Source organism: Zeugodacus cucurbitae, chromosome 6 (assembly GCF_028554725.1).
Source record: "Zeugodacus cucurbitae isolate PBARC_wt_2022May chromosome 6, idZeuCucr1.2, whole genome shotgun sequence".
Classification (NCBI taxonomy): domain Eukaryota; kingdom Metazoa; phylum Arthropoda; class Insecta; order Diptera; family Tephritidae; genus Zeugodacus; species Zeugodacus cucurbitae.
The window spans coordinates 7,015,242-7,043,115 of record NC_071671.1 but is presented as its reverse complement, the minus strand read 5'-3'; the positions used below and the strand labels follow the sequence as shown (position 1 = coordinate 7,043,115).

Below are 27,874 nucleotides of genomic sequence, written 5' to 3'. Positions count from 1 at the left end.
CAATTAAGTAAAGTTGATTTGAGAATTGATTTATTTAAAAAATTCAATATTTCTTTATTTCAAAACACACAGTTTGCCAAGACATTTGAATTCATTTTGATATCCTTGAAATTCAAAAATTTCTGCTCCTTTCAAATATTATGATTTAGTATAAATATTTTCTTTCAAAATTATTGGTGGGAAAAGTGCATTTGAAGCGTTTGGAAATTTCGTAAATATTCGGTATAAAAGGTAATTAAAAATAAAACCAACGAAAAGTGACATTTACTAAGAAAATTTCGTACTCGAAAGACTATTGGATCTAAAATTTTATTTACATTTGCGGTTTAGATTAAAACCAAAATATTTAATTTAAATATGAGCTTTTGAGCTTTTGAACCAGCAACAATTTTGAGATTTTATTTTGAAACAGTATATTTTTTGAAACAGTATTTCATATAAACTATTATTTAGTGCTAGTAAATTAAGCTTGAAAGCTTCAATACTTTGCAAGCTTTCAAGTTTAAGCTTTCTTTTTGTAAAGTGAACAACAACTTCAAAGTTGTTGTGGGTTTAGCTTAACACTAAGCAAGCTTAATATTAATCGTTAAACCAGCATTTTTCAATTATCAAAGTTTGTGTAACGCTCTTAGTTGGTTTTTGAGGAGCTTTGAAGTTTATAAGCTTGTTGTTATTCATTGATTAACTGCCAAAATTTTATATAAGCGCTTTTTACTAACATAATTAGTACGCGTGACTCAAGCTTTTAAGCTTTAATAATTTCATAGTCATATGAGCTTTTAAGCTTTAAAGACAAATTGAGCTTTGCAATTTTTTTCTTTGCAAATTAAACAATTCTCCACTAGCTCGAAATATTTTTATTTATCTTAAAGTTTAAAGTCCATTTAGAAATGTCAATTCTCTAAAAGTTTGAGCTTTTAAGCTCTAAGGACATTTGAGCTTTGCAATTTTTTATCTTTTTTCTTTGCAAATTAAACAATTCTCCACTAGCTCGAAATATTTTTATTTATCTTAAAGTTTAAAGTCCATTTAGAAATGTCAATTCTCTAAAAGTTTAAAATTTAAATATTCCTGCTTAAATTTCAAAATTTCTGGCATTATTTTTTGAAAAAAAAAAAAATCTCAAAAACAAATTTTTTTAATTCTTCAGTGTTGCATAAGATTTTTCATTAATTTCGTATTTTTACTACGACAAAATAAAATAAGCTTTCGTCTTGACTTTTTCTCTAATTTGCATTTGCAGTCAGCGCTTTCCGTCAAAAATTGTTGTGAATTTCGTTTCAAACTCGTCAGACATAAATATTTATATTTTGCTTAGTAACATTTAAACATAAGAAAGCAACAGATTTAAAGAGCTTTTTAAACCGTTTTCTGAAGCTTTTTTCCTAAATCTTTTAAATCTGCTAATTTTTTATAAACGTCAGACATAAATATTTATATTTTGCTTAGTAAAGTTTTAACATAAGAAAGCAACAGATTTAAAGAGCTTTTTAAACTGTTTTCTGAAGCTTTTTTCCTACAGCTTTTAAATCTGCTAATTTTTTATAAACGTCAGACATAAATATTTATATTTTGCTTAGTAACATTTAAACATAAGAAAGCAACAGATTTAAAGAGCTTTTTAAACCGTTTTCTGAAGCTTTTTTCCTACAGCTTTTAAATCTGCTATTTTTTTATAAACGTCAGACATAAACATTTATATTTTGCTTAGTAAAGTTTAAACATAAGAAAGCAAGAGATTTAAAGAGCTTTTTAAACTGTTTTCAGGAGCTTTTTCCCCAAAGCTTTTAAATCTGCTAACTTTTTATTTATTTTTTTTTTATAAAATCTATATATATTATATATTTGCTATAATAACTATTAACATTAACTAGCATGCATATTTTGAATTGATTCAATTAAAGAAGGTTTCCAGCTGCGCAAAGCTCCGTTAAATATATGCCAGTATTAGTTCGTATGATAAGAGCTTTTGTAAACGCATTACTGCTGCAGTGCCACTAGACATTTCACTCAAATATGTTTTGCGATTTAATCATGATTCATGAGTTTTCCGAAAAGTCACAACAAATTGAAAAATGAGTTTACGAATTTCGAAAAACGCCCACTCATACATATACAATTAGAATAGAATCCAAATGTCTTTCTCGTTCCAATTACATACTACATAAAACTCGAATGATTTGTGAAAAAGCATTTTGGCTGTAAATAACGTTAGATTGATTTGATTTTTTGAAAAATTTAGAACGATTGCACAACAGCAGCAGCAGCAAGAGCCGCATTAGCAGCAAGCAGCAAGCAGCAGCCAACCAAATAGCCGCAGCAATAATGTTGCTAGTGAAAAAACTTTTAACTAAATTCAACGAGCATTTTCCCAAGTTTGTTTTGAAAAATTAGTCGTATATTTTCTTTGCTATTTTGATAGTTCAGCAAGCAAAAGGAAAAAATCCACAAAATTTTTCAAAAAAATTCGTCCTTTAAATTAGCAATGAATTATAATCGTCGCAGGAACATATGTAAGAAAATAAATAATTGATTTAAATACATTTAAAATTTCACCTAACACTGTTAATAACAATAAATTTTGTTCTAAATATTATGCGTGCGAAAAAATTTTTGGCTCTGCAACAAACAATCAACAACGCGCTTGTAACTTGTAAACAACTCAATCGTAATAATACAGTTACTTTGGGCGATTATCATCAGTATCCAAATCCAACACATCAAATTAAGGCACAACAGAATCGACGCCAAAATTCCGATCCCTTTGAACGTGATCCCTTTAAAATCCAATCGTATAATTTCCGTTACGCCGAGCGTCCCTCATATCCGCTACCGAATTTGTACAACAATCGTGTACATCCATCGCCCTCGTCGTCGAACAAACGTTTTGAGACATTCTTCTACAATTATGACTTCACTCCTTCTGTGCATGACAAAGAGAATCCTCCAACAAACAAATTTCGCGAATTTCGTCGCCGAAAATTCCTGCTGGAACAGCAACAGCAACATCCAGCCGCAGCAGCAGCAGCAGCAGCAGGAGGAGCTCAACTCGCTGCCGCATCAAATAGTCGAGAGTCGTCGACATTGCCACCAGCGCACATGTGTCAGCAATTGCATCCAATCGCCAATGCGACCGTGTATGCACGTGTCGGCACAAGCGCCAGTCAAACAGCCATTGCGTCGGCCGCTAGGACAGCTGCAGCAACAGCAGCAGTCACAGCCCCAACACATGCCGCTGGCCGTGCGAGCCAATCCCGGCTTGGTTACGACCGTTTGCGCAGCGGCCAACTCGAAAGCGGTGGCGGCGGTCGACATTACCAAACACTTTGCAGTGCCACAGATACGAGCAGCATCGGCACAGCTGCCGGACTGCGTTATGGACGTGACAATATCAGCACCACGTCGCACATGTCCGGGCACAACAACAAGTATGGTCGCAAAGCGACTGCACGCTCTACTGGGAACCGAGAATATTTACGCGCGCTCGCCACCGCGCACATCAATGAGTCGGCCAACCAACCAAACTTCCTTGGTCGGGGACGTTGCAGCAGCCGCACGTCACTTGAACGCGGACGGCGGCCACGTATTGAATCCATGGGTAACGGGCACGGGTTTACGCAAGCTAACAGCAGCGTTGACTCCAGTCAAGGCAACGCAAAGACCGCTGGCTTTCGCGAATTGTCAAGCGCAGGAACGTCACCGTCGAAATATGCGCGACAACCCTTACAGACCGTACGCTCAGCTTCCCCGAATCGGGTAACTGCCACGGTGGAGAAGACGGAGGGCGCTTGCTCTGTCTGTCAGATAAATATCAATATAAAAGGTTTGGACTCAACGCAGCTGGGCGATAATGTCGTGATCAAAATTGAGTCCGACAAATTGACACCGAGTAAAACGAATACCAAAACCGAACATACGCCCGTGGTCAGTACATTGAATAATATTTACAACGGTACCGGTTGTACGCAGCGTAATGATGTCGCCATTGCAAAGTTGGTGGAAATCAAACGTAACTCCGAAATGAATCACAATCTCGACATTAAGCCGAAAGCAGCCGCGCACCAGCCGAGAACAGCTATGCGTAATACCTCATCCTCATCATTTGTAATCGACAAACGGCTCTCTAAGTTTGCGCTGAACTCAACGGATGAATGTGGGCAGCGTAGTAAGCACAAACCACGTAGCTCCTCACATTCCCGCATACCGCTAACAACATCCACTACACGTGCGTTGGGTTTCACCAGCTCCAATACTGCACTACGCAATTCCAATAGCACCGAAGTGATACAACGCGCGCCGCGTAGTATATCCAAAGAACGTATGCCGAGCATGGTACCCTGGTGCTTAGACACCACACTACGTCATGGGTTTGCACAACAAAATGACGACGATGATGCGAAACCACTGCCGCCCGTACAGCCCATGCCAGTAGTGAAACCCTCAAGACCCTCGTATGATACAACACTCAACGATGTGCGCAAAATGCGTCGTCAAGCGGTTGTTGCCGCATACAAGCCGTTTTGTGTACAACATACTTCCTTGGGTTCCACATTGCGTGCGCGTAAATCGGAAATTTTCCCTATAAATACCGGTAATAAACCCGGCAGCACAACGATCAGCAATGATGCGCACAAACTGTTGGACAAATCTCAACAATATCGGAAGACGGCTGGCGCGGACAGCTTGCAACATCGGCAATCGCATCACTCACTGCGTGGCTCAAAAATGAGCAAGAGTACGCTACGCTCGCAATCGAGCTCACAATTGGAGCTCAAACGCTCGCCCACCATGATTATGCACCGCAGCCGTTCGAGCATACGACAGCCAAACAGCGACAGTCAGAGTCATGTCACCACACCGCTCAATGTGAATATCAATGTGTTTGCAGACAAATTGAAATTGCTACGTGTCTGAACAGAGAGAACCACGCCGAAAATTGATCCATCAGAAATTGTCTCAAAACCGAAATAGAGTAGTACTTGTTCTACCAACAACTACCGGAACTAAACACGAAATCAGAGCTTTTGAGTGCGCTTTTGGTGTTGGACGGCGCACAGTGGTTGAACTTTTGAAATGTGTTGCGTACGCATTGCCTTCCTGGGGGAAGTGCAGCAAGACGTTGCGCATTTGAGGCGTTCAACTGTCGTCGCAATTCCTAGCCAAACTTTGCGCTTTAAGTGTGCTCTTACCATCGTACAAGCGTTGAAATCTGATCGGCGTATTAACAATAAAATTCTATAACCGTTATGCATATGATTATATGTTCCTGTTATTTACAAATTTAAAAAGTAACAAAAATTCTAAATTTCAACGAAATTCAAATACCACAAGCCTCAACTTGGGATGCTGTGTCGTGAAATTGAAATTTACACAAAATCCTTTGACGCCAAGAGCGGTTGTAAACGAATTTATAAGTATACAATGACATACATTATATATTTTTACATTTATTTTACAATAATCTTTAAGTACAAATTATAAGAAATCGAAAGGCTTTCGCGCTAAGCATGGACATAATTAATAAAACAAAATTTTTGATGGTAAATAAGTGTGCTAAATTTTTGTGGGTTTAGTGTGAATTTAGTAAGTTTACTGAAGAAGCATTATCAGCCAAAAAACTGTTTAAAAAATTTTCTGTTTTGACTATTTTTTCGATATAATCCATGATTAAACCACAACAATCCGGGTGATTGAATATCGTAGGGCAGACCTTCTCTACTGGGAGTAAGTAAATAGTTTTTTCGCAATAATTTGCAGAAAATACAAAAAAAAAAAATTAAAAGCAGAAATATGAAATGATGAATGTTTAAAATAATAAATTTAAAATAAATAAAATCTAATAGAGAATTATATAAATCAACATAACATGAAATAATTCAATAATATTAATAATAAAAAATAAAAAATAAAGTATCGTCTTCTATAAACTTAATTGATAATAAAAAATACAATAAAATCCTACATAAAGTGACTAGTTGTCACTAGTAATGGCATAATGGTTTGTGCCTCAGCTATGTATTCGTTTTGAGCCAAGCCACATACCAACAAGTATAGAGAAAGCTGTGTGACCTCACCAAATTCAACGAATAATTTTGTTTTTAATTTAATTATTATTTTTTTTTTAATTTCATATATGAAAAAAACCAAAAAAAAAATATTTCAAAAATGTGAGGTTAGCTTAATTAAACATTTTTTAATTAAATTTAAAATTAGTTTAACAATTGAAATCGTATATGAAAATTACTAAAAAAATATTATTTTGAAAATGTGAGGTTAGTTTGATTAAAAATTTTTAATTAAATTTAAAATTAGCTTAACAATTTTTGTTTTCACAATTTTATATAAAAATTATAATTGAAATCATATATGAAAAATTACTAAAAAAATATTGTTTTGAAAATGTGAGGTTAGTTTTATTAATTTTGAAAAAATTTTTGGTAAATTATTTTTTTTTTAATTATAAAATCTTTTTCAAAATTTTATATAAAAATTTAAAATTGAAATCATATATGAAAACTTACTAAAAAAGTATATTTTGAAAACTAACCTCAAATTTGTTTTAATATTTTAAAAGTGTTTGAAAAATTACTAAAAAACATATTATTTTGAAAATGTGAGGTTAGTTTTATTAATTTTAAAATTGTTTTTTTTTTTTAATTTTTTAAAATGACAATTTGTTTTTCAAAATGTTTATATGAAAAATAATTAAAAAATAATATTTTGAAAATGTGAGGTTATTTGTTCTTAGATTTTAACCTTTTTTTAATTTTTTAAATTAATTTAATTTTTTATTTTATACAAAAAATTATAATTGAAATCATTTATGAATTTGAGGTTAGTTTAATCAATTATTTTTAATTTATATTTTATTGCAAAATTTTATATAAAAATTTTAATTGAAATCATTGATGAAAAATTACAAAAAAAATTATATATTGAAAATTTTATATAAAAAATTATAATTTAAATCATCAATGATTTGAGATTAGTTTAATTAATTATTTTTAATTTATATATTTTTTTCAAAATTTTAATTGAAATCATTTTGAATCATTTTGAAAAATTACAAAAAAAATTATTATTGAAAATGTGGGGTTATTTTATTTTTTTTTTTAATCAAATAAATTTTTAAAATGTTTTTTTATTTAAATTTTATATAAAATTATAACTGAAACCTTACTAAAAAAGTATATTTTGAAAACTAACCTCACTTTTGTTTTAATATTTTAAACGTTTTTTAATTTAAAAAAAAAAAAAAATTTTTTTCTTTATTTTTATATATAAAATTATAGTTGAAACCAAAAATTAAAAAAAATCCTATAAAAATTTAAGGTTATTTTGATTAATTTTTTAAACAAAAAAACATTTTTTTGTTATGATTACTATATTTTATAATATTAAAAAAAAAAACGAAAACATCCCACAACTCTGGGAAATCACCAAATGATATATGTTTTATACAAAATTTTTATTTTTATATTTTTCGAATAAATTTTCAACATCTTTTTTCTCAAAAATTAATAAATCCCACCACTTAAGCAACGTTTATAGTGCTACATATTTGTCTTTAAAGCTTTATATAGCTAAAAGCATAAATTACACAATTTTAAATTTTTTGTGACGTAACCTCACTTTCTTGTTTTTTTTTTGTTAATTTTTGTGGCGCATTGTCAACCAGTTGCTTTACATAGACATATGTATGTTTGCATAAATTTAGTTTTTTTAAATAAAAAAAATAATTAATTTTAAATAAAAAAATTTAATATTAGCAATTGTTGCTTCCTCTGCAATTTTGTTATTAACAATTTCGTAAATATATATATGTAAATTAATACATACATATGTACATATGTATATGCATGTATTTTTTAGTTTTGATTTTCCACAATTATGTAAACGTATTTTTATGTATGTGTATGTATGTATTTTGGTGGGTTGCGTTCCGTTTTCTTAATTATATATGAATTGGGAGTAATTTAATTTTTTATAAATGTTGAATTTTTTTTATAATTTTTTTGGAAGCAATAATTTTTCATATGATTTTTTCTGATATTATTGGTTGTATTAAAAAATGTTCGCAGTTGTTCAAATTCAGTTTACCATAGATACTTGCCGTGTTTCGTTTTCAAGTCATTGTGTCGAGCTTTTTTCCGATACTTACTCATCGTCATCATAATTTTGGTATGTGACATAGCGTACCGCCGAGGTTTCGCCAGTGATCAGTGACTGTGTTGATGAAAGTGTTGGATGAAAAAGAGATTAAAAAATATTGAAATTTAGTGTTAATGCAAATTGAAGTGCTTAAAATGCATTTTTATTAAGCGCACAGTGGGACAAAAGCGAGCAAATGGTTGTGGTGTGGTGAAAAAGTGTATTTAGGCAAGCAAAAAGAGCATCGTATAAGAAAAAATGCTGCTAAAATAATAAAAAAAATATTAAAAATATTTAAAATATCAAAAAAAAAAAAATTAAAAAAAAATATTAAACAAAAAAAATATTTAAATAAAAATATAAAAAAATATTTTCAAGAAATAACTAAAAATAAAAATATATAATAAGATATAAATTAAGTCAAAATCAACTCAATAAAAACAATTTTTTTTTTTCAATTAAAAAAATATTTTATTATTTTATTGGAAAAATGTGAACATAATTCAAAATTAGAAGCTTAAAAAGTAGGAAGACTAAATAAGGATTTTTTTACTAAATATATAATTGCACTAACTGTTTATATATAAAAATCAGCGCTAACGGCTTTAATATAAAACAAAGACAAAATTTTGCTTTTTTTCTAAATCATAGATTACTAACTAAAAAATTTTAATTACGTCTAAAATATGCACTAAATTTAGTTGCTAAATTTATAAAAAATATAGTTATAAAATATAAACAAATCTATATACATAATTGCAACAAAAACTTGGCTCTAACACAAATATTTTGCATTTGAAAAGGAACGTACTGAATGAAAAGACACAATCAGCAATTAATGCAGTTAAAATATAAACAAAAAATAAAAATAATATTGCAACTCATAGACGTTCACATTCAAAAGCCTCATTCGTCATGCCGTCATGCATAATGGCCGGAGTCTTGGCCGTGGCCATGATCATCACATCATTGCCAGCATTCAAATTGCCATTCTCATGCGGCAATGTCGTTGCTGCAGTTGCAGACGCTTCACTAACGGCGTCAGTGTCGGTACCAACCTTTTTCTCCTCCTTGGTCGGTGGATTCTTGAGTAGTGTCAGTAGTGGTGCATAAATGAAGCATAAAACCGAAATGCCGACCAACATCCATTCGAAACCGATCGTCTTCACTAGAGTACCGCTCAGCGCTGGACCCACGGCGAAACCGACACAGAAAGCCACATCGCCCAATGCATATACACTGCCATAGACGGCCGAATGACGTATGTCGACGAGATAACCAAGTTCGGGCATCATTGAGGAGTCCACCATGCCGATGGCGAAACCCAAGCCAGCATTCGGTAGTATGAGATGTGTAATCGAGGTGGCCATGGGGATCTGTGAACGATTGTGACAAGAAAAGTTAAAAATCTGTGATTATAGTACAAACATTATTCACACACCATAATCAAACAGCAGCCAATGATAATCAGTCCCAAACAAGCGGCAAACCAACGTCCGATCTTGTGTCCCAAAGGTCCAAAGAGATTTGTACCAATTAAATAACTGATGGAGGCTGGCAAAAAGGCAACACCTTGTTCCCAACGCGTAGCACCCATATTATCAACCATCCAGAGTGGCAGCGATGGCTCCAACATAGCAATACCCATATTCGCGAAGGTAATAGAACCTGTAGAATGCAGAAGTGTGGAAATGAGTACTTGCTTTCAAACTTGCTTAGACGCTTAAACCTACCAGCAGCAATTAATATATACGGATCGCTGATCAGCGCCTTCAATGATGGCGGCTCCGTTTCGGCACGTTGTATCGACGGTTGTAACATGAAGAGCTGCAGCAAGCCATCACCCAAAGCCAATGCGGAAAGTATCAAGAATGGTGCGGATTTGCCAACGAATTCGTACATGACACCACCGAATGGTGGACCGATGAGCACACCTAAAGCCAAGCCACCCAGCGCCACACCCATTGCATTGCCACGTTCCTTATCGTCGGTGTAGCGATCGGCTAACATACCCATACCGGAGACGGAGGAGCACGAAGAGCCGATACCTTGTAGTGCACGCGCCACAAACAACACCAAATACGAACGTCCAAAAGCGAAGACTAAACGGATAAAATGAAAATTTTAAAAGGGATCTACGTATGATGTTCTTAAGCACTAGTGCGGGTACTTACTAATTGTCGATATAAACATGATAACGAAGCCGGCGAACATAGGAATGCTGTAACCGATTCTGTGGTTGAAGAAGTAGTTAAAGAATGAGAAAAAATGCATTGAAATGTGAAATAATAGTGTGAGAGACTTTAAAGCTCTACACGTCGGGGTTTCGAGCACACTTGTGCGTAATTTTGGGACCGTCTAACCACGCTAAAGAGACCCAAAATAGGTTAAATACTCACTTATGTGTCAATGGTCCGACAATCGGGTTGACTAACAATTGTACGAAAGCTTTTGATGCGAAAAGAATTCCCACTTCAACGGTCTCGCCCACCAATTCATTATGACGTTCTTCCATCTCTCGGTACAGTGTGTAATTCTCTGTGAAAATTAACAAAACATTAACACAATCGGAACATTTAAGATAGAGTTAAAGGTTCTAAAAGAAGTACAGCTAAGACCCAGATCGAACTTAAAATCCAATGAGTTGGCTCGTGCCTTGAATTTATACACGGATCTTGCTTAATCGCTCTAGTCTCCGAATTTCCTGATTGAATTACTTTCTAAGCTTGGATTTCCGTAGAGTTTCATTCCGTAGTTCTGGTTAGAGACCAACAAGCTCGCGAGCTCTGGTTTAATACTTTTTATGAACGCTTACAATTTCAAGAAGTCTTATTTGTCAAATAATATTTTATACTCCCATTAGTGTCTTACCTTCCGGGCTCAGTGTTGATATTTCCATTTCCGGCAGTGGTTCGCCATTCACATTGCAGGGTGACTGAGTTGGTGGCGGCGGTGTGTGCGTCGTGAGTGGCGTACGCGGAAAGCTGTCAAGCGGTGCATCGGGATGGCGTATGTCGTACAGGAACTCGGGTATTATAGGAACTGTAAATGAGAAGTGAAAAAGAAAAATAAGAGTGAGAAAAGTTATTGCACATTGCTTGACAGGATGTTGTCAATTAAGTTAATATTGCAGTGCCTTGTTCTTGCTATGCGAAGCATGTGTACCGTTTAACAATTTACAAACAATTGAGCGAGGCTGCAGAAAAGTTAGTAGCACGTTGATGGCTTCTAATGGGTTTAAAAACAGTTAATGGTCGCCGTAAATTGTGTAGACAAGTTGTAAATTAATTGCAGCGATTTTGCCATGGAGCTTTTTTCACTTTTTTCTTGATGCTTGAGGTGACCCCGCGACAGTGTTTGTGGGGTATTGTTTTGTTGGTGCGTCCACTTGACGGCCTTGCGTAGACGAAAGCAATTTGCAAGTGTAGAAATTGAATTAGGCCAAGCACACAGTGGTCGAGAGCTGGGTGCGCGTCACTAAGTGTACTAGTTAATTGCTTTCAGTGAAGTTGTGGTAAAGCTTGCAAAAAGTTTAAATTAGTGAAGTAAACAGAATAGGTTAGGTTAGCTTCGGTTGTAAGGCTGTACCACAGAGGGAAACACACGCAGACTATGAAAGACAGAATCTTTTGTGAAGCCTGGATCCCCCTAGATAGATATTAGCACTCAACCAAGCTACAGAGATTTGTCGTAGTTCTATATTCGCTATCTCGCGAGCTTGTTCGGCAAAGTTAGATCCGAGAAATATTTTTCTTGATCTCACAAAGACAGGACATTCCAGTAGAAAGTGATGAGATGATTCCACCTCGTCCTCCTCCCTGCAGCTACTACATCTACCATCCTGTAAGATGTTTCACCTTACAAAGTAAACAGAATATATACTAAAAAAATCGGAGAGAAAATGATTCTTAACAAGTAAGGAAGGGCTAAGTTCGGGTGTAACCGAACATTTTATACTCTCGCAATTTATTTATTTAACTTTATTTATATTGTATAATATACAATTTCACCCACATATTCGTCATATATATTGTATAAAGTCCATTGAAAGTTGGAAACCATAATATTGGGTTAGAAGCACCGAGGTCCTCGTGTTCGATATGTATGTATGTGATTGGCGTTGCAACCGTTTAGCCGGTTATAGCCGAATCGACGATAGTGCGCCACCTGTCTCTCTCCTTCGCAGTTCGGCGCCAGTTGGAGATCCCAAGTGTAACCAGGTCGCTCTCCACCTGGTCCCTCCAACGGAGTGGAGGCCTTCCCCTTCCTCGGCTTCCTCCGGCGGGTACTGCATCGAACACTTTCAGGGCTGGAGTGTTTTCGTCCATTCGGACAACATGACCTAGCCAGCGTAGCCGCTGTCTTTTTATTCGCTGAACTATGTCAATGTCGTCGTATAACTCGTACAGCTCATCGTTCCATCGTCTGCGGTATTCGCCGTTGCCAATGTTTTGAGGACCATAAATCTTGCGCAAAATTTTCCTCTCGAAAACTCCTAGTGTCGTCTCATCTGATGTTTACATCGTCCAAGCTTCTGCACCGTAAAGCAGGACGGGAATGATAAGCGACTTGTAGAGCTTGATTTTGGTTCGTCGAGAGAGGACTTTACTGTTCAATTGCCTACTCAGTCCAAAGTAGCACCTATTGGCAAGAGTTATTCTGCGCTGGATTTCGAGGCTGACATTGTTCGTGTTGTTGATGCTGGTTCCCAGGTATACGAAATTATCTACGACCTCGAAGTTATGACTGTCAACAGTGACGTGGGAGCCAAGACGCGAATGCGCCGACTGTTTGTTTGATGACAGGAGATATTTCGTCTTGTCCTCATTCACCTCCAGACCCATTCGCTTCGCCTCCTTATCCATGCGGGAAAAAGCAGAACAAACGGCGCGGTTGTTGCTTCCGATGATATCAATATCATCGGCGTACGCCAGGAGCTGTACACTCTTGTAGAAGATTGTACCTTCTCGGTTTAGCTCTGCAGCTCTTATAATTTTTTCCAGCATCAGGTTAAAGAAGTCGCACGATAGTGAGTCACCTTGTCTGAAACCTCGTTTGGTATCGAACGGCTCGGAGAGGTCCTTCCCAATCATGACGGAGCTTTTGGTGTTGCTCAACGTCAATTTACACAGCCGTATTAGTTTTGCGGGGATACCAAATTCAGACATCGCGGCGTAAAGGCAACTCCTTTTCGTGCTGTCGAAAGCAGCTTTAAAATCGACAAAAAGGTGGTGTGTGTCGATCCTCTTTTCTCGGGTCTTTTCCAAGATTTGGCGCATGGTGAATATCTGGTCAGTTGTCGATTTTCCAGGTCTAAAGCCACACTGATAAGGTCCAATCAGTTTGTTGACGGTGGGCTTTAGTCTTTCACACAATACGCTCGATAGAACCTTGTATGCGATATTTAGGAGGCTGATCCCACGGTAATTGGCGCAGATTGTGGGATCTCCCTTTTTATGGATTGGGCAGAGCACACTGAGATTCCAATCGTCAGGCATGCTTTCTTCCGACCATATTCTGCAAAGAAGCTGATGCATGCACCTTATCAGTTCTTCGCCGCCGTATTTGAATAGTTCTGCCGGTAATCTATCGGCCCCCGCTGCTTTGTTGTTCTTCAAGCGGGTAATTGCTATTCGAATTTCTTCATGGTCGGGTAATGGAACATCTGTTCCATCGTCATCGATTGGGGGATCGGGTTCGCCATCTCCTGGTGTTGTACTCTCACTGCCATTCAGCAGGTCGGAGAAGTGTTCCCTCCATAATCCCAGTATGCCCTGGACATCGGTTACCAGATTACCACCTTGGTCTCTACATGAGGATGCTCCGGTCTTGAAACCTTCGTTAAGTCGCTTCATTTTTTCATAAAATTTTCGAGCATTCCCTCTGTCTGCCAGCTTCTCAAGCTCTTCGTACTCACGCATTTCGGCCTCTTTCTTTTTTTGTCTGCAAATGCGTCTCGCTTCCCTCTTCAGCTCTCGGTATCTATCCCATCCCGCACGTGTTGTGGTCGTTTGCAATGTTGCGAGGTAGGCAGTCTGTTTTCTCTCCGCTGCGAGACGGCACTCCTCATCGTACCAGCTTGTTTTTTGTCGTTGCCGAAAACCAATTGTTTCGGCTGCAGCGGTACGCAGTGAGTTTGAGATAATGGGGCCTTGTTCGATATATGGGGCCTTAAAAACCTATGGTCCGATTTCGGCGATTTTTAGAATGGGGCTGCCACAGTATTAACATAGTATTTGTGCAAAGTTCTGCATCGATATCTCCACTAGTACTTACTTTATATATTGTAAAGTAAACGATTCAGATTGTCTTCAAAGTTCTGGTATATCGGAAGTAGGCGTGATTGTGAAGCGATTTGGCCCATTTTCACAACATATCATTGGGATGTAAGGAAACTATTACAAACCAAGTTTCATTGAAATCGGTCGAGTAGTTCCTGAGATATGGTTTTTGACCCATAAGTAGGTGACGCCACGCCCATTTTCCATTTTGTAAAAAAATCTGAGTGCAGCTTTCATCTGCCATTTCTTATGTGAAATTTAGTGTTTCTGACGTTTTTCGTTAGAGAGTTAACAAACTTTTTGTAATTTTCACCATAACTTTTATATGGGAGGTGGGCGTGGTTATTATCCGATTTCTTTCATTTTTGGACTGTATTAGGAAGTGGCTAAAAAAACGACTGCAGAAAGTTTGGTTAATATACCTCTATTGGTTTACGAGATATGTACAAAAAACTTAGTAGAGGGCGGGGCCACGCCTACTTCCCCAAAAAAATTACATCCAAATATGCCCCTTCCTAGTGCGATCATTCATGTTAAATTTTATTTCCATAGCTTTATTTATGGCTTAGTTATGGCACTTTATGTGTTTTCGGTTTTCGCCATTTTGTGGGCGTGGCAGTGGTCCGATTTTGCTCATTTTCGAAAGCAACCTTCCTATGGTGCCAAAAAATAAGTGTGCCAAGTTTCATCAAGATATCTTAATTTTTACTCAAGTTACAGCTTGCACAGACGGAAGGACGGACGGACAGACAGACATTCGGATTTGAACTCCACTCTTCACCCTGATCACTTTGGTATATATAACCCTATATCTGACTCGTTTAGTTTTGGGTGTTACAAACAACCGTTATGTGAACAAAACTATAATACTCTCTTTAGTAACATTTGTTGCGAGAGTATAAAAATAACATAGCATATCTGAACCTCATTGGGTCTTATTTATCCAACAAACGAGACTTCGAAAACTGCTCGTTTTCATCCTTATTAATGATTTTTTGATTGTGATACTGACAGTATCCATGAGTTGGATTCGTTAGGTTGCTTCAGGTTAGGTTGTATTCAACAAAGACCTCGAAAACTGCTTGATTTCGTCCAGTCAATGATTTTTCCCTAACCTAATATGGGAATGCTCAGAACATTCAAAAATGAGATCGATCACGTAGGTTGTTTGAGACATGATCCTTGCAGAATTTATGGACCTTTGTTCATGTTCTACGGAAATATGTTTTGTGAACGGTTATAGAACTATGTTAGGCTTAGCCAAGTCCACATAACTTTTTACAGTGACAATCTCAAAGAAGGATCCCAAAATAAACTCGAATTAACATGGAGTTTCTTGTCGGTTTTGAGTTTCATCGCCAGTGTGGTGAATAAATGGTTATTCTTAAAGGCAATATTCTCCTCAAGCCACTTATTTTTTGCGCGAACTAAAGTTCACTCTGAAATTGCACTACCTTAGCTTCTAATATACCTTTGTACCCATACCATACCTCTATGAAACCAATACTAACCTCAAAAAGCAAGCATAAGTAAGTCGTAGGCTCACTTCAGGAAACAAACAAAAACAAAAAATAAACTGACGTGCGCAGACATCAATTGCATTTAAACAAAATAAACCACATTTCCGCAGGTTGGTCGTTTAGTCGGCCAGAGACGACAACCGTTTACACGGTTTATGAGCAGCTGTCGGCAGCTCTAGACTGACGCTAAAAGGGGTGAGACTCTTTGGGTCGTTGGGGTTACATTGTATGTATGCACATTGCCTTGGCGCCGGAAGTGGATCGTTATAAACTTTTACGAAATTCAATTTGTTATTTAGCAGCTACTCAGCAAATGCAGTGCAGTGCGGCACTCACTCACGCGTCTACCCGTGCCTCATTCTTGTATTCTACGTTCTGCGAGTGTTTTGTTGGACGTATGGCATGCGCCGCCGCTACCGAAGGTGCATAGACAATTCGCAGTAAATTACAATATAAATTTGCAACATTTGGTCTGTGTGTATGTATGTGTATTCCGTTATGCGGATAATTATTGCGCGTGTTGATGATGTGTTTATGCGTTGTTGTTGTTTTTACAATGTTATTCGCAACCCTTGCAAACCGCTAATCTTGCCTGTAATGAGTTGGCTCGTGCCAAATTGCTTACGGGTCGGTTGTTGTTATTGGATGTAGTAGATGAGCTGTTTTGGTATTTAATAAAGCGTTCGGTAATAGTGTACAAAATCCCGAAAATTATTTCCCAAATTTCGAGATTTTCGGGATCCCATTTTGAAAGTTAAAATTTTACTTTATATTTAATACTTATAGAGCTCGAAATCTTGACTCGACTCTTATTCTAACCTTAAAATAATTTATCTAACATAAATACATAAATCCTGTCTTAGCCCGAATACGTTTTAATCAAAACGTTGCCTACTATTAGGCGCTTTGACAAATAATAATAGATTTTCTAGTGACGTCACACACCTAATATGATGTATGTATGTATGTGATTGGCGTTCAACCGTTTAGCCGGTTATAGCCGAATCGATGAGAGCGCGCCACTCCTCTCTTTCCTTCGGCGCCAGTTGGAGATTCCAAGTGTAACCAGGCCGCTCTCCACCTAGTCCCTCCAACGGAGTGGAGGCCTTCCCCTTCCTCGGCTTCCTCCGGCGGGTACTGCATCGAACACTTTCAGAGTTTGAGTGTTTTCGTCCATTCGGACAACATGACCTAGCCAGCGTGGCCGCTGTCTTTTTACTCGTACAGCTCATCGTTCCATCGTCTGCGGTATTCGCCGTTGCCAATGTTCTGAGGACGATAAATCTTGCGCAAAATTTTCCTCTCGAAAACTCCTAGTGTCGTCTCATCTGATGTTGACATCGGCCAAGCTGATCCAAGGAAAGAGTGATTCTGCGCTGGATTTCGAGGCTGACATTGTTGGTGTTGTTGATACTGGTTCTCAGGTATACGAAATTATCTACAACTTCGAAGTTATGACTGATTGGTTATTTTTATATATCAGTCACTACATATCGAGAGATCAGTTCTTACATTCAACATTTTTGAAAGAAACTCATAAAGTCTTATATACTTGGTCTACGTAGAGGATTATTAAAAAAAATAACAATAATTTAGATTTTTTGAAAAAAGTATTTATTATATTCTAACAGCCCTATTCTGTGCACTTTACAAATTCAACAAATTTCTAATTTGTAAAAAATTGAAATTTAACAAGCATTTCGTATTCTGTGTCTAAAATAAAAAGCTTTTTTCTTGATAAGTTGTTATGAAGTAAAATGCTCTTGACAAATAAAATATCTCGTTGTAGATAGTTGTGAAAATGAATTTGTTGTAAAGGAGATATTTTACTTTTGTTGTTATTTTTATACAAAGAGGAAAAATATGAATATGTTGATGGCTCGCGTTATTGAGTCATTTTTATATTAAGAAGTTTATTTTTCCCTTTTTTGTATAAAAAAATGAATGTAATGAGGGTAACTTTGACGAAATTGTTTTCTATATATTGCATGCGATTACAGCTTAGCAAATTTTTGCCAATAAAGAACAGAGTTTAGATTTCGTTGTCCCCAAGGAACTTTTCTGAAGCGAAACATAACAACCACCTAAATCAAAATTGCATTCCAAATAGTTTTAAATATATTATAAAGGACATATGTATATGTATTATATTATTTAGTATTCTGTGGCTTTGAGGGGAGCAAAATATAGGGAGGGAGCTGGGATGGAAAAGCGAATATATAGCCTCTGTCATCCGATTATCAATCAACCTCATTTACGCGCGGCTCTCCTTGTTTGGTTAGAGGGATTAGCGAGGCTCTGGCGACCGCGTAAATTCGGTATAACCTTGTCATCTATATAGAGTACATGGGGTTGTAAAATCAAACCAAATTCTTTGCATCAGACCTGAAAGGCTTCAGTCGATATCTCAGAATTCTCGATACATCAGAATCGGATAGATAGGCTGATAACCGGTCAATCGTAAACCAAACTTATCAACGAAGCCACAATGAAGAAGGCTCGGTTAAAAATGGGGCTAGATTCGGAGCATGGAATATTTGCGCTCTCTCAGAAACTTTACGTCTAGACCAAGAGCAAAGGATTTATTGTGAAATTGAAGTTAAACTTTTAACTATTTTGCAACAAATATTGAAATGCATGTGAAAACTTACGTTATAAAATAATTCAAATAAACTTTTCAATTCAAATAAATATAATTGGACAGAAATCAGCTTTTTCTGTTTACATTTTTTGTTTCTCACACGTGTGGGGAAAAGCTATGCGTTCTGAAGCTTTTTATTTTATTAAAATTGTCACAGAATACCAAAAAAAAATCTTACTTGATAAAAATCTGAAAAAAAAAATTTCAATTTTTTTATTATTTTGTCAAGTGCACAGAATAGAGCTGTAAAAATATTTATTTGTTCGTCTACATTAATGTCGTCGCCTTCAAAATGTTCCCCGATTGATAGTATGCACTTATGCCATTTTTTCTTCGAATCGTCGAAATACTTCTCAAACTCGATTTTTTGGTTAGTCTTGGGCTCTTTCAAATATTATGTTCTTGTCTGTTTTTAAAACGACGGTCGTCTAAGGTTTTCTTTATTTTGGATATAGGAAAAGGTCACACGGAGTCATATTCTAATATTCATACTAAAAATTTCGGGATCCCGTTATTCTTACAAATGACCTAAGTGTCAGTTTACAATGTGATATGTAAATACATCAACTCGTGCCATTATTGATTGCGCCAATAGATTGAAATTATTCTAGTAGGCTCGGTATACTTCCAAAACATTTACATAACGTATGTTAAGTCGTTAAGTGGGCACTTAAGTGCACTTATGATAGCTGCAATTAAATTCAAATCAAACCTGTTTATTGCATGCATAATATTTTATTATGTAACCAAAGTAATTTGCATATTATTTTACGCCTTTATACAGTCAGTAAGAATGGGATTACATAATCATAATAAAATTTAGCTAATTTCGATTGAAATCAGGGATTACTTAGGATGTTGCGCAGCATTATTGTTTCATATAAGAATAAAATCAATAAATCATTCCTGTAAACTAAGTTGCGTTAAGTTTTGTCTGTCGGAGAATATGGGAATACTAGAATACATAGCTAAAGTACTCGCATATAATACGATTAGTATAGTTCGGGTCGGTATTTTGAGTTAACACGTAAATCTCTCCTGCCATCCTTTAAGGATCTTGGCTTTGATTATACTCGAAATAGAATTAAGAAACTCTTGGATAGATAGTTAGATCAATATAGTAATTACTTAGATGGATGGTTCGGCCGGATCATTGGAGGTCATCAATCAGCCATCCTTAATGGATCTTGGCTTTGATTATACTCGAAATAGAATTAAGAAACTCTTGGATAGATAGTTAGATCAATATAGTAATTACTTAGATGGATGGTTCGGCCGGATCATTGGAGGTCATCAATCAGCCATCCTTAATGGATCTTGGCTTTGATTATTCTCGAAATAGAATTAAGAAACTCTTGGATAGATAGTTAGATCAATATAGTAATTACTTAGATGGATGGTTCGGCCGGATCATTGGAGGTCATCAATCAGCCATCCTTAATGGATCTTGGCTTTGATTATACTCGAAATAGAATTAAGAAACTCTTGGATAGATAGTTAGATCAATATAGTAATTATTTAGATGGATGGTTCGGCCGGATCATTGGAGGTCATCAATCAGCCATCCTTAATGGATCTTGGCTTTGATTATTCTCGAAATAGAATTAAGAAACTCTTGTATGGATAGATAGATCAACATAGTAATTGCTTAGATGGCTCGGCCAGATCAAAGTGAAGGTCATCAATCAGCACTTGGAGCTTTATAGACATTAGACCCGTGATTTACGACACTTAAAAAGTTCGATGGAGATTTATATAAATAATTACAAATTCTAGTATTCAATTTGCTTTGAGATTAGAATATGTTACGGACTGTGCACGAATTTTTCGACCTTAGATTCGATAGAACAGCGGATAATCTTAACATATAACGGATCGAATACGGAATAAAGTGTTTCCGGTAGAAAGTACCAACCAACCTTTATCTCAGATTTTCCTATACTCGTACTCTGACTTTCGGGTCTCTGCTAAACAAAGTGGATTCCGTACACAATCGAAGGAGTTGTTTGTTAAGGTTTCCAATTAGAAAACGTTGAGATCTATTGCTGAGTACATATTTTTTGGAAATACTATAAACAAATTTCTATATATGATAAATTGCATGAATGAAAGTTCCATCCACTGAACTCCACGTGGTTTCGCTTAATGGGAAAAGTCAAGTAAATGAATCATTGGTGAGTTGTGTAGTCTTCGTTGGGGATCGCGTGTCAGAGACACTTTTACCACAAAACAAAAAAAAATAACAAACGGTAACATTGCAACAGTTCGGACGGTCGCTAAGGAGTAACCAAAGGTTGGTGCGAAGGGAAGACACGCGGTGCAAGAGTAAGCGCAACCAGACTGGAAGCAAACCGGCAACTTAAACAGATTTGTTTAGTTATGCTGCTTGGTGGCGGCAACGAAGGAGTTGCAAGCGTATGTCGTTTTGCATTAAGTTCAAGGAATGTAGGAAATGACGAAGCAGTCGAAGACGAACAGCATTTGATGTGTCACAATTTTTATGTCGACAACATTGCGAGTTAGTAGTTTGTTTGATGAGTAGCGTCGACTGGCTGGCTGCCGAGCTTGATGACTGGCTTTTGTGTTTGGTCGCAGGACGAACATACAGTTTGTCTTGGCATTTGAGCATATTTAACGCTATCAAAAGAAAAAGGTGGCAGTAGGACGCGACTATTACTAAAAATCCAACTTTTAGTCGTCGCACGGAAGTCAATTCGAGACAAGCTATTTGGAGCACAAACAAAAAAAAAATCGCGGTCAAATACAAGCCGCGCCATGCCAAAGCATTGACGATACATACCTTTGATTGTTTGTTAAGTTAATGACGGTACACATAGTATTCGTGCGGCACAGTACTCAATGAATAAATGCATAATCATTGCATAAATTAAAAGTTTCGTTATGGAAATGCTGAAATCAACCACAATTTGGGAATCCGCCAGTCGCCCGCTATTTGTGCGCTCAATTTGGCTGGAAGCGCCAAAAACTGGGCGTGCCGGTGCACAGCGACACTTCATACTGGACTACGAACCCAGACAGAGGCGTATACATTCGAAGTCTGCGGCGAGCATACGCAGAAATAAGGCGCATGGTAAGACCATACAACTAAAATACTAAACATTATTAATAATTTCTTGTATTCAAACTGTGCACAGCCACGTTGCAACATTCCCACTCATACGACTTTGTTGGAGATTGGCAAGCTCATAATCAGTGCAGATTTGCGGAAGAGTCGCAAAGAGATCTATTACTCATTGTACCAGCCAAAGTAGAGCCACCAGCTACAGCCTCAGCGCAGCAGTCGCAGCTGTTTCAGCAGAAATACCCTAACAAACCACAACCCACGCAGTCGGGTCGTTGTCCAAAACGCGCGACACTCTTCTTTCGCAACCGTCCACCACGCCACGGTCCGCTGCACGAACTTTACGAGCTCTATTCGCGTCATAGTTCACTGCAAGATCTGCAGTCCACGCTTTCGCAAGCGAACTCACATGCGGACGAGCGACTGGCGGAGCGTGTACTGAATTGGCTAGATTTAGCTGGCAAGCGTACTGACTCACAGCCAACTCAACCTCAAGCAGACATCAGTGAAATGGTGAAACGTCCAAAAAAGCCAACAGCAAAGGCACTAACAAGTCCACAAGCTTCAAGTGTTGCTACTACCAGTAACAAGCCGCAGACGCAACGTTCGGCCACCACACAAACCCAGTCGAACTTACAGTCGCAAGCAACTCCAGCGCCATCTACCGCCAGTGCATCGCGTTCACGCAAACAAGTACGCTATGCGAGCGCTGTGCGTCCGGAACAACCGCCAAGCGCGTGTCAGACGGATCAACCACGCTCCGCGGACGCCGTTAAACACATCACAATCATCTTCGATCGTGAAGGCGTGCCAGTGCGTTTCAATCGGCCCGTTCGTAATATTGATTTGTGCACTCTGAGCACCAGTCCGAACACGGTTCGTCGCATGGCTGGTGCGCTGGCCTCTGCTCGCCTCTACAATGAAGCTGAGCGTTCTTTTGTGCATCCATCTTTGAAAAATGTGCCATCAAAGCAGCGTCGCTCCTCTGAGATGGAGCATATTGCAATGAAGTCAACGCCAAAACGTGCCCACGACGCGAGTGTCTTCGATACCAAAAAACAGTTGCACATTTTTATGCCGAATTTACCGAAGAAAGGTCTACTAACAGCGGGCGAAACGAACGACAGTGGCTGTGGCAGTGTCGATGATACGGTTAGTGGTTTGAGCAATACATTCAGTGAGCTTTGTAAAATTTAAGGCGGTTCAAATCTTGAATATTATAAGATTTCAATAAAATGTGCGAAAAAGTAAAATTTGCAAAGGGGGCTATAAATATATAGTGGTAAAAGGGTTAGAAACTCGGTATTTTGGTAGTGGTAGTAACGAAATGAATTCGTACCCTGGAGCTTTCTAAGGTGTTGTGACTGAAATGCATGATAGAGATCATGTTTGTTTGGGCTCTGAGATACTTGAAGGCATATCCGTCTTTAGCTGGTTGCTTATGGAGACGAGGCACTCACCTTCGGCATCAGCCGGGAAATAAAGTGACTTACATTTTAATGAGGAAAAACTATTATTCTGCAATAATTTAAGAATTCGTAGACTTTTAATATAGATAAACATGAGACATTTGTCATATATATTGATAGTCTGCAAATTCTTACAATATTATTGCGCTTAACTTCATAAATTAATCTTTCATCTTCTTCTTTCTTAACTTATATAGTTTTAGGTTAGTCTCCCACCCTTTAGGCGGTTAAATCTGCCTACAATTTCTGTTGCGAGTCCTGGGTTCGATCTCGGTTTTCTAATAGTGTAAATTTTGTGATTCCTTTTTAATTTCTCTAAAATTAAGTACAGTGTTTTTTGACATATTTAACTGTCAACCTCTCCATCGTGACGTATACGTCATTTGATTTTCTTTTTTAATTTTTGATCGCTTCTGTCGTGATATTTTCACATATACGTCAATTGTAACATATTTTACTGTTAATCTTTCTTAATCTGACTTATACGTTATTTGATTTTTATGACATTAATATTGTATTAGACAAATTTTGCGCCCTAGTATCAAGTAAAATATTTATATTAAAATTTATTTTTTTGACATTCCGTCATGACGTATACGTTATTTGAATTTTTTTATTTTTAAAACAGTTTTTCGATATTTTTTCACAGATACGTCATTTTTTACATATTTAATCTTTCCGTCGTGACGTATACGTCATTTGATTTTTATTTAAATTTTGAAACATTTGTGTTGCGATGTTCTCACGTAAACATAATTTTTGATATATTTAACGGTTAATGTTTCCGTCGTATACGTTTCGACGTATACGTTATTTGCAATTTAAGAAAAAAAATTACATTAATATTGCAACAGGCACATTTTGCGCCCAAGTATCAACTACGTTATTTATATTAAAATTTATTTTTTTGACATTCCGTCATGACGTATACGTCACCCAAGTTATCGATTTTTCTGTCTTGTGATTTAATTTTGAAACATTTGTGTTGCGATGTTCTCACGTATACATAATTTTTGATATATTTAACGGTTAATGTTTCCGTCGTATACGTTTCGACGTATACGTTATTTGCAATTAAAAAAAAAAATACATTAATATTGCAACAGGCACATTTTGCGCCCAAGTATCAACTACATTATTTATATTTAAATTTATTTTTTGACATTCCGTCATGACGTATACGTCACCCAAGTTATCGATTTTTCTGTCTTGTGATTTAATTTTGAAACATTTGTGTTGCGATGTTCTCACGTATACATAATTTTTGATATATTTAACGGTTAATGTTTCCGTCGTATACGTTTCGACGTATACGTTATTTGCAATTAAAAAAAAAATTACATTAATATTGCAACAGGCACATTTTGCGCCCAAGTATCAACTACGTTATTTATATTAAAATTTATTTTTTTGACATTCCGTCATGACGTATACGTCACCTAAATTATCGATTTTTCTGTCTTGTGATTAAAAAGTATACACTTACATATGTAAGAATAATGTTTGTATATAATACCATACCAAGGCTAGAGCTGACACTGTAAAATTAGTCAAAAAGCCCAAATGAACTCATTCGAGAACACGTAATGCGGAATTAAGTCAACTAAGAATGACAAAAGTTTCCAAGCGTCTATTTTTCCCCTAAATGCAGTTCGTAAAAGTTCAAACCCGCACAGCGTAAATTTAGTAGAAAGTAATTTGTCTTAGTGCAACTGCATTTTAACGTTGAACCGCAATGAGACATTGGAAAGTACGTACTGTTGAACGGCCATGAACGCGATACGCCCACCTCTGCTGATGATTCGTTCGTTTCGTATTTGCATATTTGTATGTCTGTCTAGTATGTACTTGTGCAGGGTTTATAAAAAAGTCTAAGTCGTAATATTTGTTTGTTTATCAAATACTTAGTAAATAATTTTTTATTATTATTTCGTCACTTTTTATTCACCCACGGTTGACTGGAATGATTGATATCATGTCAAAAGTGAATTAAAATCTTTTATTGTCTTTATAATTACTGCGCAATACAGACGACGAAAAGGCTAAAAGGTCAGATACTTGATGCAAATATCTGTATATAGGTTGTACAAGGTGTGTTCAAAAAATTACGGGAATATCTTTTTTTAATTTTTATTCATTCGTCTACATAATTGTTGCTGCCTTTAAAATAATCCCCTTAGAATTTATACCAGCGCTTTTCCGAATCGTCGAAACACTTCTCAAACTCGATTTTTAAGATAGACTTTGATTCTTTCAGAGATCTCTCGTATGATTGTAAAGGCCCTTTGAGATTCTTCTTTATTCTTTGAAAATATGAGAAAGTCGTCAAGCTCACAAAAAATCCTCTAACCTTAGCAGTTGCTATAGACAAAGTAAGAACTTCTGGCATATCTACTAACATAATAAAAAATCAAGTAAGGAAGATCTAAGTTCGGGTGTAATCGAACATTTTATACTCTCGCAATTTATTTATTTAACTTTATTTTTATTATATAATACAAAATTCGATCCACATATTCGTCATATATATTGTATAAAGTCCATTGAAAGTTGGAAACCATAATATTAGGTTAGTAGCACCGAGGTCCTCGTGCTCGATATATGGGGCCTTGAAAACCTATGGTCCGATTTCGGCGATTTTTAGAACGGGGTTGCCACACAAACATAGTATTTGTGCAGAGTTCTGCACCGATATCTTCAGTAGTACTTACTTTATATATTGTAAAGTAAACGATTCAGATTGTCTTCAAAGTTCTGGTATATAGGAAGTAGGCGCGGTTGTAAAGCTATTTGGCCTATTTTCACAACATATCATTGGGATGTAAGGAAACTATTACAAACCAAGTTTCATTGAAATCGGTCGAGTAGTTCCTGAGATATGGTTTTTGATCCATAAGTGGGCAACGCCATGCCCATTTTCCATTTTGTAAAAAAATCTGAGTGCAGCTTCCATCTGCCATTTCTTATGTGAAATTTAGTCTTTCTGACGTTTTTCGTTAGTTTTGGACTGTATTAAGAAGTGGCTGAAGAAAACGACTGCAGAAAGTTTGGTTTATATAGCTCTATTGGTTTGCGAGATATGTACAAAAACATATTTGGGGGCGGGGCCACGCCCACATCCCCAAAATTACAATTGAATCCAAATATGCCTCTTCATAGTGCGATCCTTCAAAACAAATTTTATTTCCATAGCTTTATTTTAGGCTTAGTTATGGCACTTTATGTGTTTTCGGTTTTCGCCATTTTGTGGGCGTGGCAGTGGTCTCATTTTCAAAAGCAACCTTCCTATGGTGCCAAGAAATAAGTGTGCCAAGTTTCATCAAGATATCTTAATTGCTTTTTGTTTTGGGTGTTACAAACAACCGTTATGTGAACAAAACTATAATACTCTCTTAGCAACTTTTGTTGCGAGAGTATAATAAACATTTTTGACAATTTGGCCCTCCAAATCCGCGAAATTTTAAAATTCCCGTTATTTTTTGAACACATATCTAACCCAATTTGTCCTATTCTAATCGAACCCTAACAGTTCGAACATATCATAACAAAAACTATCCTCTATACGAAAAGCTAATGCATACATAGAAACAGAAGACTTTTATTTGGTCTGTTGTGTACAATTATTCGATAGCACCACAGGGCGTATACGTAACCTAAGGGGACATAAAGTAAATATAAAAGCACTCCATCATACATTGTACATTGTATGTAAGCTCATATGCTGGCTTATATAGGATAGTGGGTGGTCATATACGAGACACATAAAAGTCAAAATTATATAAAACAAGAAAAAACGTTAACTTCGGCTGTACCGAAGCTAATACACCCTTCACAGGTGCATTTCTTTTAGTAACATTTTACGAATTCTTTTTAGCCGGGTTGTTTTTTTTGTTTCCTCGGAGATTATATTATTACCTTACGCAGTAATCCATAACAAATTTCTTGAAGATACCACGTCAACTGCGAAATTTTCCATACAAGCCTTTGATTCCGACCGTTCGGTTTGTATGGCAGCTATATGCTATAGTGAACCGATCTGAACAATTTTTTCGGAGATTAAATTATTTCTATGAACAATAACTCACACCAAATTTCGTGAAGATATTTAGTAAAATGCAGAAGTTTTCCATACAAGCCCTTGATTCCGATCGTTCAGTTTGTATGGCAGTTATATGATATAGTGGTCCGATATCGGCAGTTCCGACAAATGAGCAGATTCTTGAAGAGAAAATAACATCTGCAAAATTTCAGAACGATATCTTAAAAACTGAAGGACTAGTTCGTATATATACAGACGGACAGACAGACGGACATGGCTAAATCGACTCAGCTCAACATACTGATCATTTATATATATACTTTATAGGGTCTCCGATGCTTCCTTCTGGGTGTTGCAAACATCGTGACAAACTTAACATACCCTGTCTGTTCAGGGTATAAAAATAAGTCTATTAGAAAACCCTGCAGGAAAATCTTGTCACCGAATTTTTTTCGAATGTATCGAGCAGAACAAAGATTTTTATGTGGGAATTTCATATTTTTTGTCTTAAACCATAGTCTCTATATATTTTTATAATTTGTGTAATACCTAAAACTATTTTAATATACCCTTTTGTTACATCCAACTAGTCCACAACTAGTTAATTTGCAACCAATTGTATACTACTCCTTAATATCGCACAGTTAGCTACCTTATATTAATTAATGAAACAAAATAGTATGAAACTGTC

General features: G+C 36.4%; 4 protein-coding genes across 10 annotated transcripts in view; 3 read left to right on the top strand and 1 right to left on the bottom strand.

Moving 5' to 3' along the window:
* The window catches only part of LOC105210283 (protein lin-54 homolog), a 107,811-nt gene that overhangs the window by 18,726 nt on the left and 61,211 nt on the right, over positions 1 to 27,874 (top strand). The gene's annotated exons all lie outside the window — the stretch shown is intronic.
* On the top strand, positions 73 to 5,548 carry LOC105210280 (uncharacterized). Its single transcript, XM_029039115.2, has 3 exons — positions 73 to 231; positions 2,243 to 2,513; positions 2,681 to 5,548. Exons 2-3 carry the CDS (start codon positions 2,486 to 2,488, stop codon positions 4,912 to 4,914), a joined length of 2,262 nt encoding a protein of 753 aa, XP_028894948.2. The 5' UTR covers positions 73 to 231; positions 2,243 to 2,485; the 3' UTR covers positions 4,915 to 5,548.
* Positions 8,039 to 27,874, bottom strand: part of LOC105210279 (synaptic vesicular amine transporter) — a 61,655-nt gene continuing 41,819 nt past the window's right edge. For 6 of the 7 annotated variants that reach the window (XM_054234076.1, XM_011181110.3, XM_011181114.3 and 3 more), the window contains 6 exons: positions 11,023 to 11,193; positions 10,551 to 10,689; positions 10,326 to 10,384; positions 9,885 to 10,253; positions 9,593 to 9,819; positions 8,804 to 9,527 (listed from right to left, as the gene is read on the bottom strand). In XM_054234076.1, the coding sequence (XP_054090051.1) occupies positions 9,033 to 9,527; positions 9,593 to 9,819; positions 9,885 to 10,253; positions 10,326 to 10,384; positions 10,551 to 10,689; positions 11,023 to 11,193 (1,460 nt within the window). In that variant the 3' untranslated portion in view covers positions 8,804 to 9,032. Of the gene's footprint in view, positions 8,227 to 8,803; positions 9,528 to 9,592; positions 9,820 to 9,884; positions 10,254 to 10,325; positions 10,385 to 10,550; positions 10,690 to 11,022; positions 11,194 to 27,874 lie in introns of those variants that run through there. The other variant, XM_054234079.1, reaches the window with a different exon arrangement.
* LOC114803723 (uncharacterized) lies at positions 14,828 to 23,684 on the top strand. The gene is made up of 2 exons (XM_029039093.2): positions 14,828 to 21,684; positions 21,749 to 23,684. Exons 1-2 carry the CDS (start codon positions 21,495 to 21,497, stop codon positions 22,870 to 22,872), a joined length of 1,314 nt encoding a protein of 437 aa, XP_028894926.2. The 5' UTR covers positions 14,828 to 21,494; the 3' UTR covers positions 22,873 to 23,684.

Bases quoted from the DNA above. Each gene is read 5' to 3' on its own strand.
- LOC114803723 (XM_029039093.2), top strand. From the start codon at position 21,495: ATGGAAATGCTGAAATCAACCACAATTTGGGAATCCGCCAGTCGCCCG. The intron at 21,685-21,748 runs GTAAGACCATAC...AACTGTGCACAG, and splicing joins ACGCAGAAATAAGGCGCATG to CCACGTTGCAACATTCCCAC.
- LOC105210280 (XM_029039115.2), top strand. From the start codon at position 2,486: ATGAATTATAATCGTCGCAGGAACATAT. The intron at 2,514-2,680 runs GTAAGAAAATAA...GTAATAATACAG, and splicing joins TAATCGTCGCAGGAACATAT to TTACTTTGGGCGATTATCAT.